The 13,412-nt window shown below is 39.7% G+C and overlaps 1 protein-coding gene across 5 annotated transcripts in view; it reads right to left on the reverse strand.

Annotated features, from left to right (window-relative positions):
* CEP350 (centrosomal protein 350) overlaps positions 1-13,412 on the reverse strand; it is a 95,909-nt gene that overhangs the window by 14,099 nt on the left and 68,398 nt on the right. For all 5 annotated transcript variants that reach the window (XM_025192430.1, XM_025192431.1, XM_025192432.1 and 2 more), the window contains 7 exons: positions 12,719-12,930; positions 11,787-11,931; positions 6,901-7,061; positions 6,171-6,307; positions 4,878-4,951; positions 1,487-3,555; positions 2-143 (listed from right to left, as the gene is read on the reverse strand). In XM_025192430.1, coding sequence (XP_025048215.1) covers positions 2-143; positions 1,487-3,555; positions 4,878-4,951; positions 6,171-6,307; positions 6,901-7,061; positions 11,787-11,931; positions 12,719-12,930 — 2,940 coding nt within the window. The remainder of the gene's footprint in view (position 1; positions 144-1,486; positions 3,556-4,877; positions 4,952-6,170; positions 6,308-6,900; positions 7,062-11,786; positions 11,932-12,718; positions 12,931-13,412) is intronic.

A 13,412-nucleotide genomic window follows, 5' to 3' on the forward strand; every position in this document is an offset into this window, starting at 1 on the left:
ACCTTGTGGGAGCTTAAACCAAAGTCTTCATCAAACCAGTCTTGATCATCTCCTAAAGCACTCAAGAACTCTCGGCTCAGCTCCAGTTCTGCTAACCGCTTGGCAAGCTCTTTCTGCCCACTGGCACCAAACACTGGGCTTTCCTGTGATAAAAACCAAATTAAAGTTACTAGCAAAAGCAGTATCATAAACTATTGTCTGCTCTGAATTCAAATCCAGATAGATATTTAAATATACTTCTAATATAACTGGCAGATTATATGAATTTATTCAAAACTAAAAAACAATAGGAGAATATTCATTCTACTTATATACCTGTGCTTTTACCATTCATTCTTCAATGCTTCTGAGAAGTTACTGAAGACTTTAGACTAGATAGAAGTATTTTTAAAAATAAATGATCCATTCCTGATGCTCATTCTGCTCTGAAATCAAACAGTTTAAGATGGGGTGGGTGGCTCAACAGTTTGGTAATGGGGTATGGAATTTTTCACTTGACTTATAATCAGTAAGCATATAACTGAAATCAACAGCCTAAAAGCCATTACTATCTGATGGCTGTTTTGGTGGCGTATGGGAGGTGACCTGGTGCTTCACAGGACAGCAAGAGACCACCACTACAGTGGTCAGATTTCCTTGGAACTTCAACAGAAAAGCCGAGTCTTACATTCTTACCCTTCAGGGTGGCTATGAAAAAACCTGAACTTCTGTTCATGCCATAGCCATCCACTGGATACAAAACGTCACTTATTGCTGAGCTGTTACTCAGCATCTTGATCAGTTTGACACCATAATGATCTCTAAAGCAACTAACTGTAATGTCAGAGGATGATTACTTAATATGGAGAGTAAGCAGAAGCAAATTTACTCTTTGGCAGAAAAGTCTGCTTTTGGTCAAATTTAGATTAGAATGCAATAAAGGGAAGAGATAAATACAATAAACAAGTATATGAATAGGCTTCTCTCTAAACAGAATGCTTTTCATTTTTGCATGCGACATGAGAAGATCTTTCATATACCTTTGTAAATCCACCAAAATGTTTGAGTGGGTGCATCAACACGCTCATTAACGCACTTTTACTAATGCACATTAAATTTAGTACCTCTAATGTGAGATGCTAAATAAATGCACATTAGGCTCCCCTAATGCGCAGTAACAAAAATGCATGCTTTTTTAGTGATGCGTAATGTGCAGTAGCCTATTTTTACTGCATATTAATGTATTAGCATAGTTTTTTACATGATGCATTAATGCGCAGTAAAATAGGTTACTGCACATTAAAAACACACCTGTAGATATGTCCAGCATGTACCAGAAGGTGGGACATGCATCACAAGTCCTCCGCTAATACTACAGGAAGGAGGGTTAGAAGGGGAAGTGAAGGGAGAAGATCTACATAAAAACGTTGACACACACTTCTTCAAACTCAACAAATCAAATAAACAAACTGTTACTTCCCCAAATCAATGCAAGATGTATACTCACTGGTCTGGGACACATATCTGGAGAAGAAACTTCCTCTCTTTCATCTTCCAATTTAGAATTTAAGAAAAAGTCCTGCAAGCTACTCTTTCCTTGTTCCTCCACATGTTGGGCTGGTGTTCTGGGTGACAATTCCTCTTGGCCATCACAAAGCTCTCGATTGCTAAGTTGAATTTTCTCATTCCTGACCCTCTTGATTTGTTGAAATTGTTTAACAGCATCTTTAAGAAAGTCCTTAAGGAGAACATCTGTCAGCAAGCTGACCTTTTCTAGTTGATCTTCTGACTTTTCTTCTTCTCGAAGTGGCAATTTAAGTTGTGCTTCTAACTGGCTCTTTTCTTTTGTCAATAAGTCCATAAGTGGAGTAGCAAGTTTCTCCAAAACTCCAGAAGAGAGATGATCTAACTTTTCAATACACTCCTCCCCTAAGATTTGTTGCTTTTCCAGTTTTTCTGACAACAGATTATCTGATGCGTCTTCTAAGAGAACAGCAGAAATCTTTTCTATGGTGCCAGGAACAATGTCATCTTCTATAGAGTATTTGAGACAGTCTATCACAGACTGCTCTTGGGCAAGTGATTCAACAGCTGCAGAAATCTCCTTCACATGTTTTGCTTCAGGACTGGAGTCTTCATTATCTCTTTCCCCAGCTGGCCCTTCTTGAGCAGATATGCCTGTTGGGGCTTTATCTTGAGAATACTTTTCTGTTGCATCTCTTTCCTGGTCTTCATACTTGCCAGGTTTGGAACTTCCTTTGTTTTTTGGCTCTGTTTTGTGGTGCTGATTCAATTTATCATCAAAAAACGAGTCTTCATTTGTATCTACGTAGGTATCAAAACTTTCTGAAATATGAGATATCTTATGAGGAGGGGCAAAAATACCATGCTTTTCCTTGCAATCAAAATATTTAATACCATCATAAGTTCCATTGTTATTTCCTTCAGGCTTATCCAGTTCCACACCAGCCCAGATGCCTTTAGCAAACCTGGTCAGACCTTTGAACTTCAGTGTTCCAGGCTGGACACTACTCACAAGTACCCTGTCTCCAACATGGAAATTTAGGAGGCCATCTGCTTCTTCCACGATGGAAACTGAGGCCCAAGGTGATGAGTCAATGGGACCTGGTTCTCTCGTTACATCACTGCGTTCTTTATCTTTTATGAGCTCTGTTGGTGACTTAAGTTCTAATAATCTCTCTGAATGTATGCTGCCTGAGACAGAAAGAGACTTGTCACTGAGATATTCACTGATTTCATCATCACTTTCAAGACTGGTAGACCCACTTCTGGAAGTTTTTGCATGAAGTGATTTCAATCTAAGTGACTGAGAGTCTTTTCTGGGGGATAGCATAGATATCTCAAAGTCATCTTTGTAACACTCAGCAGAGGCATCTTCAATTGATTTTTCTTTTCTGTAGGAGACTCCCTCAAAATCTTCAGAGTATGACAACCCTTTCTGACCAAATATTTGTTCTGTAAAGTCTTTTTCTTCTATCAGTTTGCTCAGCTTGTAAGAAGACTTTCCTGTATCAATACTTCGATCACTCACAACTTCATCTTTGTTTATCTGTTTCTGTTCTGAGATTTCTTCTCTACTTTGAATATTTTCAAATGCAAAGTCAAATAGTTCTTTCTGAGATTGCTCAATCTCAGTGCAGGGGTCTTTTTTTGGAAAGACTTCTAGTGAATTCTCCTGCTCTCTCTCAAGTGTTAAGATGGCATCGGAGCATTCTGAATGTTTAATATTAGCACCTTCAACTTCAAATTCTCCTGGTTTTATGTACTCCATCTCTTCTGGTAACTTAGATCTGTGACTCGACACAATGTCATTAACAGATGCATCTTCTGACCTACTCTGTAACACCTGAGATAGTCTACAATACTCTCCTATGTCTTTGAAAAAAGATGAGGAGGACACACTATCCAAAGAATCACCAGATTCTGCTCTGGATTTCCTTGGTGACTTTAAGACTGGAGACAGGGTTTGGGAAGGCTCTTCTGTATGAATTTCTGTTTCAATGAATCTCTTGCTGTGCATGGACACAGATCGCTCAGTATTTGATGGTACAGCATCTTGAAAAAAAAGCATTGCAGCATTAATGTATTCAAGCTTGATCTTTTACTACCTTCTATCTCTATCAAAGTAAGTTAAGACTAAAAATGCCTGTGTTAATTGTTGGAATACTGTAACCATTACATAGACTTTAAGTCCAAAAATTCCATACTAAAGAATATTAACAATACCTCTGAATATTTTAGAGGTTACTGGACCATTTTGTAAATATCGGCATCATTCCCTCAGTTCTAGATCCTTAGGTCCTCCAAACAAACATTTTCCCTTGCATAAGTTTAATATCATAGGATGTGAATGTGGTAGACAAAGCAAAAGCTTAGCTTTTTATCTGGACATCAAAATGGCAAATAAAGTTATAGCTGTATACAGATCTTTAAAGATTAATAGTAAAAAAACTGAAAATACATTAAGAAAAGATTTTAAATATTTTCAGACCTTACATTGTTTTTTGTTCCTTTAAGGACCATTTTTTTCTTACATAAGGAAACACAACATAAAAGCTAGCTGCTAGATTTTTTTTGCGATTTCACACAGATCCAAGCAAGAATAAAAATACCTATTCAGTAGATTTTTGCTTTTCATGTCTCTTAATAGTAATAGTAATAATAGAGTAAGAAGAAAATGACAACCGGCTACTATGTCTGCTTAGTTAAAGACACTCTTCTAAAATATATCACTTTTCTTTAATAACATTTTTATTTTTTTTTTCTATAATCAAGTCCTTTATAAGAAGGGATCCAAGTGCAACATTTTCTAATTCAGGGAAGGAATATCCTAAGGTAAAAGCTTTGTTCTTGAAACCATTATTAAAGTAAAAATGGATGTAAATGTAAAAAAAAAAAAACACACAACTTGAAATGTGATCCATACTCATTTGAGCTATCCATACTCTCTGTTAATCTCCTCTACTCTGATACAGACAACAAAGAATTAATGATAAACAGGGTTTTTTTCAAAACACGGGGCCTTGTTACATAGTAATTCTTGATAGTTGGAACTCTTAACCTCCCTGGAGGTTCCACACTAACACCTTAAAGTGACTTAAAGCACTCATGTGGCTCAAAGTTATGCCACTCCAGGGCAGGATTCTCTCTTGATCCATACAACCCAGCTCCTGTTCCATTAAGGTGTGGCCACTCCCCACAGATGTGCTGCTCAAGTTGAAGATGCGACTGCTCCAAACTCCAAGCTAGCACTAAGCCAATCAATATTTGTGCAACTCACAGCATGGAGTGTAACAAGGCCCCAGTAAATTACAGAATTCTGCAAGATTAATATAAAGACTTCTCCATCTACAGTATTTACTTTTCCATTTACATACCAACATGTTCTGCAATGGATTCCAAAGATCGCTCTGATTCAGTCAATGATTTCCAATTCTTTGTCGCCTCAGGCCTAGGGTCAAAAAGTCAATACAGTGAACCACAGCTTTTTTCAAAATGTTAGAATAGCTATTCAAAATGTTAGTGTTGGTTACAGAATCACATGCCCCACACCGATGTGTAATTATGAACTGAAAATAGGAAGCAATTTAAAAAGTGAGGGAGAAGTTGGAATGGGTGCTGGAGAGGGTCTTTCTGTAGTGTTAATCATAAAAAATACTGCCCCCTACAATTAAAGCATAACCCTCCTATATGAGTATGCTACAAATCCCATCACATGCCAAAAGATAGGGACCTACCAAATTCATGGCAGAAGTAGGGTGCGTTGGGGCTCCTTTCATTTAGCAGGTCCCCCACCACTATCTCCCACCCCACCAATTAGTGGAGGGGTCCTGCTTGCAGCTCGCTCCTGACCGGCGAGGAGGCAAAAACTGCAGTTTTAAATATAGCGTCATTTTTGCCTCCTGCCAGTGATTGGCTGAGGGGCCCCAGATAGCTCTGCTGTTTGCTGCTGACTGGCAAGGAGGCAAAAATGGTGCCACGTTTAAAACCACAGTTTTAGCATCCCTGCTGATCAGGAAGGAGCAGCAGGGTCCTCTGCTAATCAGCAACGGAGTGGGGGAGAGAAGCAAGGGGTGAGGTGCACACAGGGGAGCATGCAAAATTAAAGGAGCCACCGTGCACTCTACTTCAGCCATGAATTTGGTAGGTTGCTACCTACAGTGCTGGTGGAACAGAGAGAAACACAAGGAGAGATGCCAAGAGATGTAGTGAGTTACTGCACTGTTTCACCTCAAGACAGCCTTTTTTTTTTTTTTTTTAGGGTTCCACAAAATCAGATTCTTCATGTTTCTCCCACGCAATATTCCCTGTGCTAGTGTGCACTGCATTTTTGAGATACCGTCATAATCTCCCCTCCTCCACTAAGAAAATGGTATAAAATGTTCACACACAAAAGGGTTTTTTTGTCAGCTTCATAAACCATAAAAAGTTCCCCAAGTACAGTAAGAAAGATCTATTCTCCTAATGCATACAGATATTAGAAGTAAATCAATATCTGCTGATCAACAGACTGAAAACACAAACTGTTCTTTTCTTCCATACTTGTGCAAGAATATCTTCAGACAAATGCTTTCTCTGTTGCAAACTTGATATATTTTTTAAATGACAACTATAGTTAAAATTGAAAAATATCTTCAAGACACTATAAATTACAAAGAGTTCCAAGTTACCTATGGAGTGGAGGTGGCTTGATTTTAGGTTTTTCAGTAGCTGAAGATGGAGTTTTAATCTGAGGTTTAGCTGTGGGTGATGTGTCCAAGTCTTGACTCAACTCTGCTTCGGTCTTCTTGATGAACTCATCGTAAGACTGAATATGAAAAAAGTAAGATTAATAAACCACATCTACTGGAAAGAGTTAATCCACCAAAGAGAAGCTATCAGATGTATATGTTGAACTGAAAGCTTGCAAAGAACAATTTGTTCAACTATTTAGTTGGTTTAATAAAAGATATCACATATTTAACCCAAAGAATCTTGTCTGCCTATATTGAACAAGTAGCTTATCTGCATAGATAATTCTTATTGTGCATGCTGGAGCATTTACTCTTAAAGTCAAACTCAAATAATGTTTTTCTAGCCTTAGTCTATATATTACTTTCATTAAAATTAAAATTGTACAACTGGTAGCACAGAAGTTTAATTAATGGGTTGTCCCTTAACTTCAAGAGCACTGTCCTTCCTATTGTTATTATTATATGGACTATGGCTGCATTATTGAAAATAATTCAATCAGCTTGTGGGCCCTGCCTCCACAAGATTCATAAGAGAGGGATGAGTAGAAGCATGCTACTTGAATAGTATAAGAGAAATGATTTCTCTAGCAACTACTTATAATATATTGATTTATACAGTGCTAACAGTGTTACTTGTTACAAAGCCCCTCTTCCAGTGGTTCCTAACCTCTAGTTGTTTGATCAAACTGGCCTCCTGGGCTTTCAGTCTTTCCTTCTGTCTCTTCTTCTGTTGCTTTTTCAATTGGTAGACAACAGACTTCCTCTTCCGTAGCTCTTCTTTTAGGGCCCTGATCCGGCCTTCAATGTCACTCTGGTCAGATGTAGTTTCTGAAAAAGTTAGTTTAAACTTAACTTTCAAACAACAATGTAAATAATACAGCAATGCTATCCAAAAGATACAAATAAACAGTCAAAGGACTCAAATCATTTTACATGTAAAAAAGTAGTAAAATAAATTAATTTTAACAAGCTCATTTCATTAAAATAAACACGGTTTGGTTCCATATACATATGGAAGTAAACAAGTGTCACATCATATTTTATTCAATTTGGAAAAGGCAGTTATGCTCTTAGTCATATTGTGGATCCTTTGAATGTCAGAATCACTAAACATTGTAATTCACACACTAGAATGTGGCACTGAAGAAACGGTTGAATATCCAAGAATCCTGATGCATTTAGAAATGAAAATACACAAGACATGCAACAAAGATGTTTGTTACGAGTGTGCTCTGTATACAGGCAACACTTAAGATAGCCAATACATACTAGAGCAGGGGTGGGCAAAATGTGGCCCGGAGACTGGATGCGGCCCGCCAGGCCATTCTATCTGGCCTGCAGGGCTCCTAAAAAATTTAGAAAATTAATGTTCATCTGCCCTGGGCTGCCTATCACGCGGCCCTCGATGGCTTGCCAAAACTCAGTAAGCAGCCCTCTGTCCCAAATAATTTCCTGTCCCTGTACCAGAGGGTTTGTTTTGTTTTAATTTTCAGAAGGTAAGTTTAACAAGCATTAAAAATATATATCATTGTCCTCATGCCATACCATTAAGCTGAGAATCTCAATGCATTCTTATACCCTTTGGCAAATGAAACACACTTGAGGATAAGGATAATTAAATAAACTGTGCCCTCCCAAAACAAACAAGCAAACAAAAAAACAAACCACACAGCAAATAAATTACAGAATTAAAAATAAAATGTCAAGCCTTTTAACTCCCAGTTACTTTTAACCAATATGGCATATGGGAGGGAGGGGAGTGGAGCGGTGCATGTTGTTGTGAATGTAGCCAGTATTCAATTCACAAAATTAAAGCAACAACAACGTAGCTCGTCTCTGTTTAATTAGGCAGGATGCATTGTAAACAGCTTCTAACACTAGCCAAATCAAGCTGTGCTTCTCTGAACAAATTTACATCATGAATGTATCATGAATTTGTTTGGACAAGATCTAAAGAGAAAAGTTGTCCCAAAAACTTCTTGTCTTTTTTTAAAGGAGCTTACACATTAAACAGGACCCCTCCCACCTCCCCCGCAAAAACAACCCCCTATGCTAAAAGAACATAAGGTCTCATAATCAAACACTTAATTGCTAGAGAATACCAGAATAAAGGCTGTCTCTACAACCTCTTTGCCCTACCTTGTAGCATTATGCTACACCTTTAATGACATATGCTTGTTTTTCGGATTCACTATACACTGTTTTATTTTATTCCGATTGCTGCACACTCTTCAAACCTGCTCTGAAGACAGAATTATTAAATTTACTACTGTGCTTTTCTATGACCCTTATTATTATAGTTGCTGTGTGCTTCACTAATATTAAACAGATTTATGTTCACAATACCCTTGTGAAATGAAGAGGTATCATTACCCCTGCTTTAGCGATGGGCTGGGATCTGAATTTTCTGTTCAATGCAGAAAAACAGTTAAAAACACAGATTTTTCTCAGTTAACACAGAAAAACGTGGGTTTCTCCTTTAAAGGAGAAAAATATGGGAAACCACAAGCTTCCCTTTGCAAGCTGGCTGGGTATCTGATTTGAGAAACGTAGGATCTGATTTTTCAGAACATGTAGCTTTAAAAAGTAATACAGTCAAAACACAGCTTCTGTTGACTTCAGATACAGCTGTGAGTGCTCAGTGCTTCTGCAAGGCAGATCCTGGGGTGTCAAACTGGGCTTTCACACTGCTATCAGATTTCACAGATATTTGATGACAACAGAGTAAATCTCAGGAATACTGAGTTCCTTTCTAATATCTGGACTGGAAGAAGGCCAACGTGGTGCCTATCTTCAAGAAAGGGAGGAAAGTGGATCCGGCTAACTATAGGCCCATCAGCCTGACTTCTATCCCGGGGAAGATCTTAGAAAAGTTTATTAAAGAGGCCAATCTTAATGGACTGGCCGACGTCAACATCTTAAGGGATAGCCAGCACGGGTTTGTTGCGGGTAGGTCTTGCTTGACCAATCTCATTTCCTTCTACGACCAGGTGACCTATCACCTGGACAAGGGAGAAGAGATTGATGTCATATATCTTGACTTCAAAAAAGCCTTCGATCTGGTGTCCCATGATCGCCTCTTGGAGAAACTGGCCAATTGTTGCCTTGGGTCCTCCACGATCCACTGGCTGGAAAATTGGCTCCGGGGTCGGACCCAGAGGGTAGTAATTGATGGAAGTCACTCATTGTGGTGTCCTGTGACCAGTGGGGTCCCCCAAGGCTCTGTCCTTGGACCCATACTGTTCAACATCTTCATTAATGATGTGGACACTGGAGTCAGAAGCGATCAGAACTGGCCAAGTTCGCCGATGACACCAACCTCTGGGGCAAAGCATCCACACCAGAAGACAGGCAGGTTATCCAGGCTGACCTGGACAGGCTCAGCAAGTGGGCGGACGAGAATCTGATGGTGTTCAACGCCGATAAATGCAAGGTTCTCCACCTTGGGGAAAAAAAACCCGCAGCATCCTTATAGGCTCGGCAGTGCTATGTTGGCTAGCACTATGGAAGAAAGAGACTTGGGGGTCATCATTGACCACAAGATGAACATGAGCCTGCAATGCGATGCGGCGGCTAGTAAAGCGACCAAAACGCTGGCTTGCATCCATAGATGCTTCTCAAGCAAATCCCGGGACGTCATTCTCCCCCTGTACTCGGCCTTAGTGAGGCCGCAGCTGGAGTACTGTGTCCAGTTTTGGGCTCCACAATTCAAAAAGGATGTGGAGAAGCTTGAGAGAGTCCAGAGAAGAGCCACGCGCATGATCAGAGGTCAGGGAAACAGACCCTACGATGACAGGCTGAGAGCCCTGGGGCTCATTAGCCTGAAAAAGCGCAGGCTCAGGGGTGATCTGATGGCCACCTACAAGTTTATCAGGGGTGACCACCAGCATCTGGGGGAACGTTTGTTCACCAGAGCGCCCCAAGGGATGATGAAGGGATGAATGGTCACAAACTACTTCAAGATCATTTCAGGCTGGACATAAGGAAGAACTTCTTTACTGTCCGAGCCCCCAAGGTCTGGAACAGCCTGCCACCAGATGTGGTTCAAGCGCCTTCATTGAACACCTTCAAGATGAAACTGGATGCTTATCTTGCTGGGATCCTATGACCCCAGCTGACTTCCTGCCCTTTGGGCGGGGGGCTGGACTCGATGATCTTCCGAGGTCCCTTCCAGCCCTGATGTCTATGAAGTCTATGAAATCTGAAGGAGAAGTTAAAATACTGGGTACAGATCCTTCTGCTCAGTCATTTCCAGCCTGTCTTTCTCCCAGTCTTATCTCTTTCCTGGCTCTGGTCCTTTTTGTAATCCCATTCACCTCAGTACATCAGTCCCAGTTTCCAAGCCTCAGATTATCCTAGTCCATGTGCCCTAGTTCAGCCAATCCTGTTCTTCTCTCACAATCTTCCCTACTAGCAATTGTGTCACCAGTCATAGTTTTCCTGCAATGGACTCCCCATCTCAGTCTTCTGTCTCTACTTTATCCCAGACTAAGTCCCAATTTCCCTCCTGTCAAACCTCTGGTCGCCTCCCAATTGGGACTTCCTTGTCCCACCTTACCACTAACACATCCACCACCTCGTCTGCTTCTTGTCTTATACATCTGAATAAAGCAGCAAGGTTCCTTCTCCCAGGTGGTTCTGGTGCTACCTAGTGTTTGTCTGCATTCTAGAGTAGAAAATACAGGGGAAAGCCTTAGTGCCCCAAGGCTGGAATCAAAAACTTTGAAGTCTCTATATGCTCATTAGAAACTGGAAATTTTCAATAGCTTTAACACTGGTTAAACTTGGGCAATTTTCATTATGACATGCCACTTTCCTGTGGAATTTCAATATCCTTGCTCCAAAGAGTGGGGACATTAGAGCTTCTCAAAAAAAGAAAAAGTGGCGAGGTGGGGGGCCAAGAATTCAATATTTTTTTAACATATTATTCTCTAGTCTTGTACTCAGGAATGATGGAACTCTTTTAACTGAAATTTTCTGAGAAAATTCAGCCTAAAGACAATGCCCTAAATTCATCCTAAAGAAAACAAAACAAGAAAAAAAAAAAAGAATTCAGCATTGATGAAAGTTGCCAAATGGTGTAACTCAGAGAATGAAGTCCTCAAACTACAGAACAGATAAACACAAGGCAGAGGTGTGTAGCCTTTCCTACAGCAAAAGAGCATTAAACAATAAAACATCTCTAGATGGAAATAATTAAGAGCGAAAGACTATGAGCACAAAAACCCCTAGTAAGGCCTGCTTTTTAAAAAGCAAAATGAAGGAAAAAATAAGCTTAAGTTCTCATATCACTGAGAACTTGTGTAAACTAACCGTCTAAGAACTGATTCTAGGGATCTGTGTTGCTTCCAGAAAAATTAATGATATCTGTGCTTAGAAAACATTAAACTTTATAAACTTTACTGATCAGTTGCATGCAGGCACGAGAACTTGCATGAAAGTCTTGGCAACCTTAACAACTGGATTTATGAGTCAATTTATTGGCTTACTTAAACAGTGTTGAAAAATATATGTAAGCACAAGAAAATACACTCTCAGTATCTACAATCTTACCTGACTGTGTCATGGATAAAGACTCATCAGACCAACTGTGGGACACCTGATGGGATTTCAAAGGTAAACGCAACTGCCCTCCAGTTCTATGGCTTCCTTTGCTGGAATCCTGTTTTGACAGAGATGTACTGCTTTTGGAAGGAGACTAATCAAAGAAGGAAGAAAAAATAAGTACCTGCTTGTAAAGCTTAATTTAAAAGTATGAGATCATTGTCATCACTAGCTTATTACAAAGATGGAAGTATTCTCTAGTCATAAATCTTTAGCAACATTAAGCAGTTAATTCAGTTTTATTATGCATCAAAGTACAAGTATCAAAAGGAGCAATAGTGGTAATTTGCCTTTAGTGTGGACCCCAGTAATCCTACCTTTTATGGATTACCCTTCTCTTCTACAAGTACATTTATGCATTTTTGATTAACGTTTAAAAAAAAAAAGATTGAACAACTGAGGTAACCGTAACTTGTACGAAATACATGCAAAACTGCAGATATGTAACAGGGCAGATCTGCACCATGAGCAGCAATGGCACATGAGGAAGCAGTGACCATCAGACTGCCAGTGGCAGTAGCAAGGCCAGTCATCAGCTGCAGTGGCTGTTTTGTCTGCGGTCCCTCCACCAGCCCTGCTAAAGTTGGCACCTGGGGCTCCTGCCCTTGTCGTCCCACCTTCCCCTTGCTCCCCACCCTCCCCCCAGTTAAGCTACTGAAGTTTAAAAATGCTTAACTGACCCCCATTCCCAAACAGATTTTTCTCCAGTGACTTTTAAGGAATTCTGACACTAGTATTTTTATAGGTAGTTGGATTATTTTTAAACAAACAACAGAATAATTAAACTCCCAAGTAGCCAAAGGTTAATTTTCTACATGTTTCCTGATGTTTGTTTTCCAGTACTAGAATATAGAAGTAAAAAGCATAAAAAGGTCACTTACAAGCTTGGCAGGTGAGGTAGTGGACTTGAGGCCCTGCGAAGAAACTATTTCTTCAGTAAGTGTACTATGATCAGGGCTTGCAGGTTGTTCATGCCCTATAATCTCTGATGGGATAGACTCAGCAGGTGGACTCCCTAGTTCTTCAGGAACAGAGCTTTCACTGTTTAGATGAGAACAGGAAAGCACTGGAGACTCTTCTTCACTGGCTGTTTCTAAAAAGAGATAACAGGAGGGAAGAGAGAGCACATGGTAAGAGTTAGCCATGCAAGTACTTGCCCTGAACATTATTTTGATTTCTGCATTTGATGAAACAAAATATAAAAAAAAAAATACATGTCACAAACAGCATTTAAGTACTAGATTGCACAATGTTGTTTAACTTGTACGGCTTGGATTGCTCAACAAGGCAGACATTTTAGCAGAGAACTGCAACTAAAGACTGTCAAATGTTAATAGAGACAGCTAAATGCCAAAAACAATAGCATTTCAGCATATTCTAAATTAACTTTTGCCAAATTAAATGGTTCTAAATGAATAGCTCTCAACATTCAGAAATGACAGCCTTCTCTACTCAGTTAAAGCCTCCACCAGCCACTGTGTTGCTGAAGTCAACTGCTGTGGACTAATGCTGAAGTATAGAATCTATCAATGGGAATAATAATAGTTGTGGAAGAACCTAAAAGAGGGGAAAGAG

The sequence above is a fragment of the Alligator sinensis genome, unplaced genomic scaffold, assembly GCF_000455745.1.
Source record: "Alligator sinensis unplaced genomic scaffold, ASM45574v1 scaffold293_2, whole genome shotgun sequence".
Classification (NCBI taxonomy): domain Eukaryota; kingdom Metazoa; phylum Chordata; order Crocodylia; family Alligatoridae; genus Alligator; species Alligator sinensis.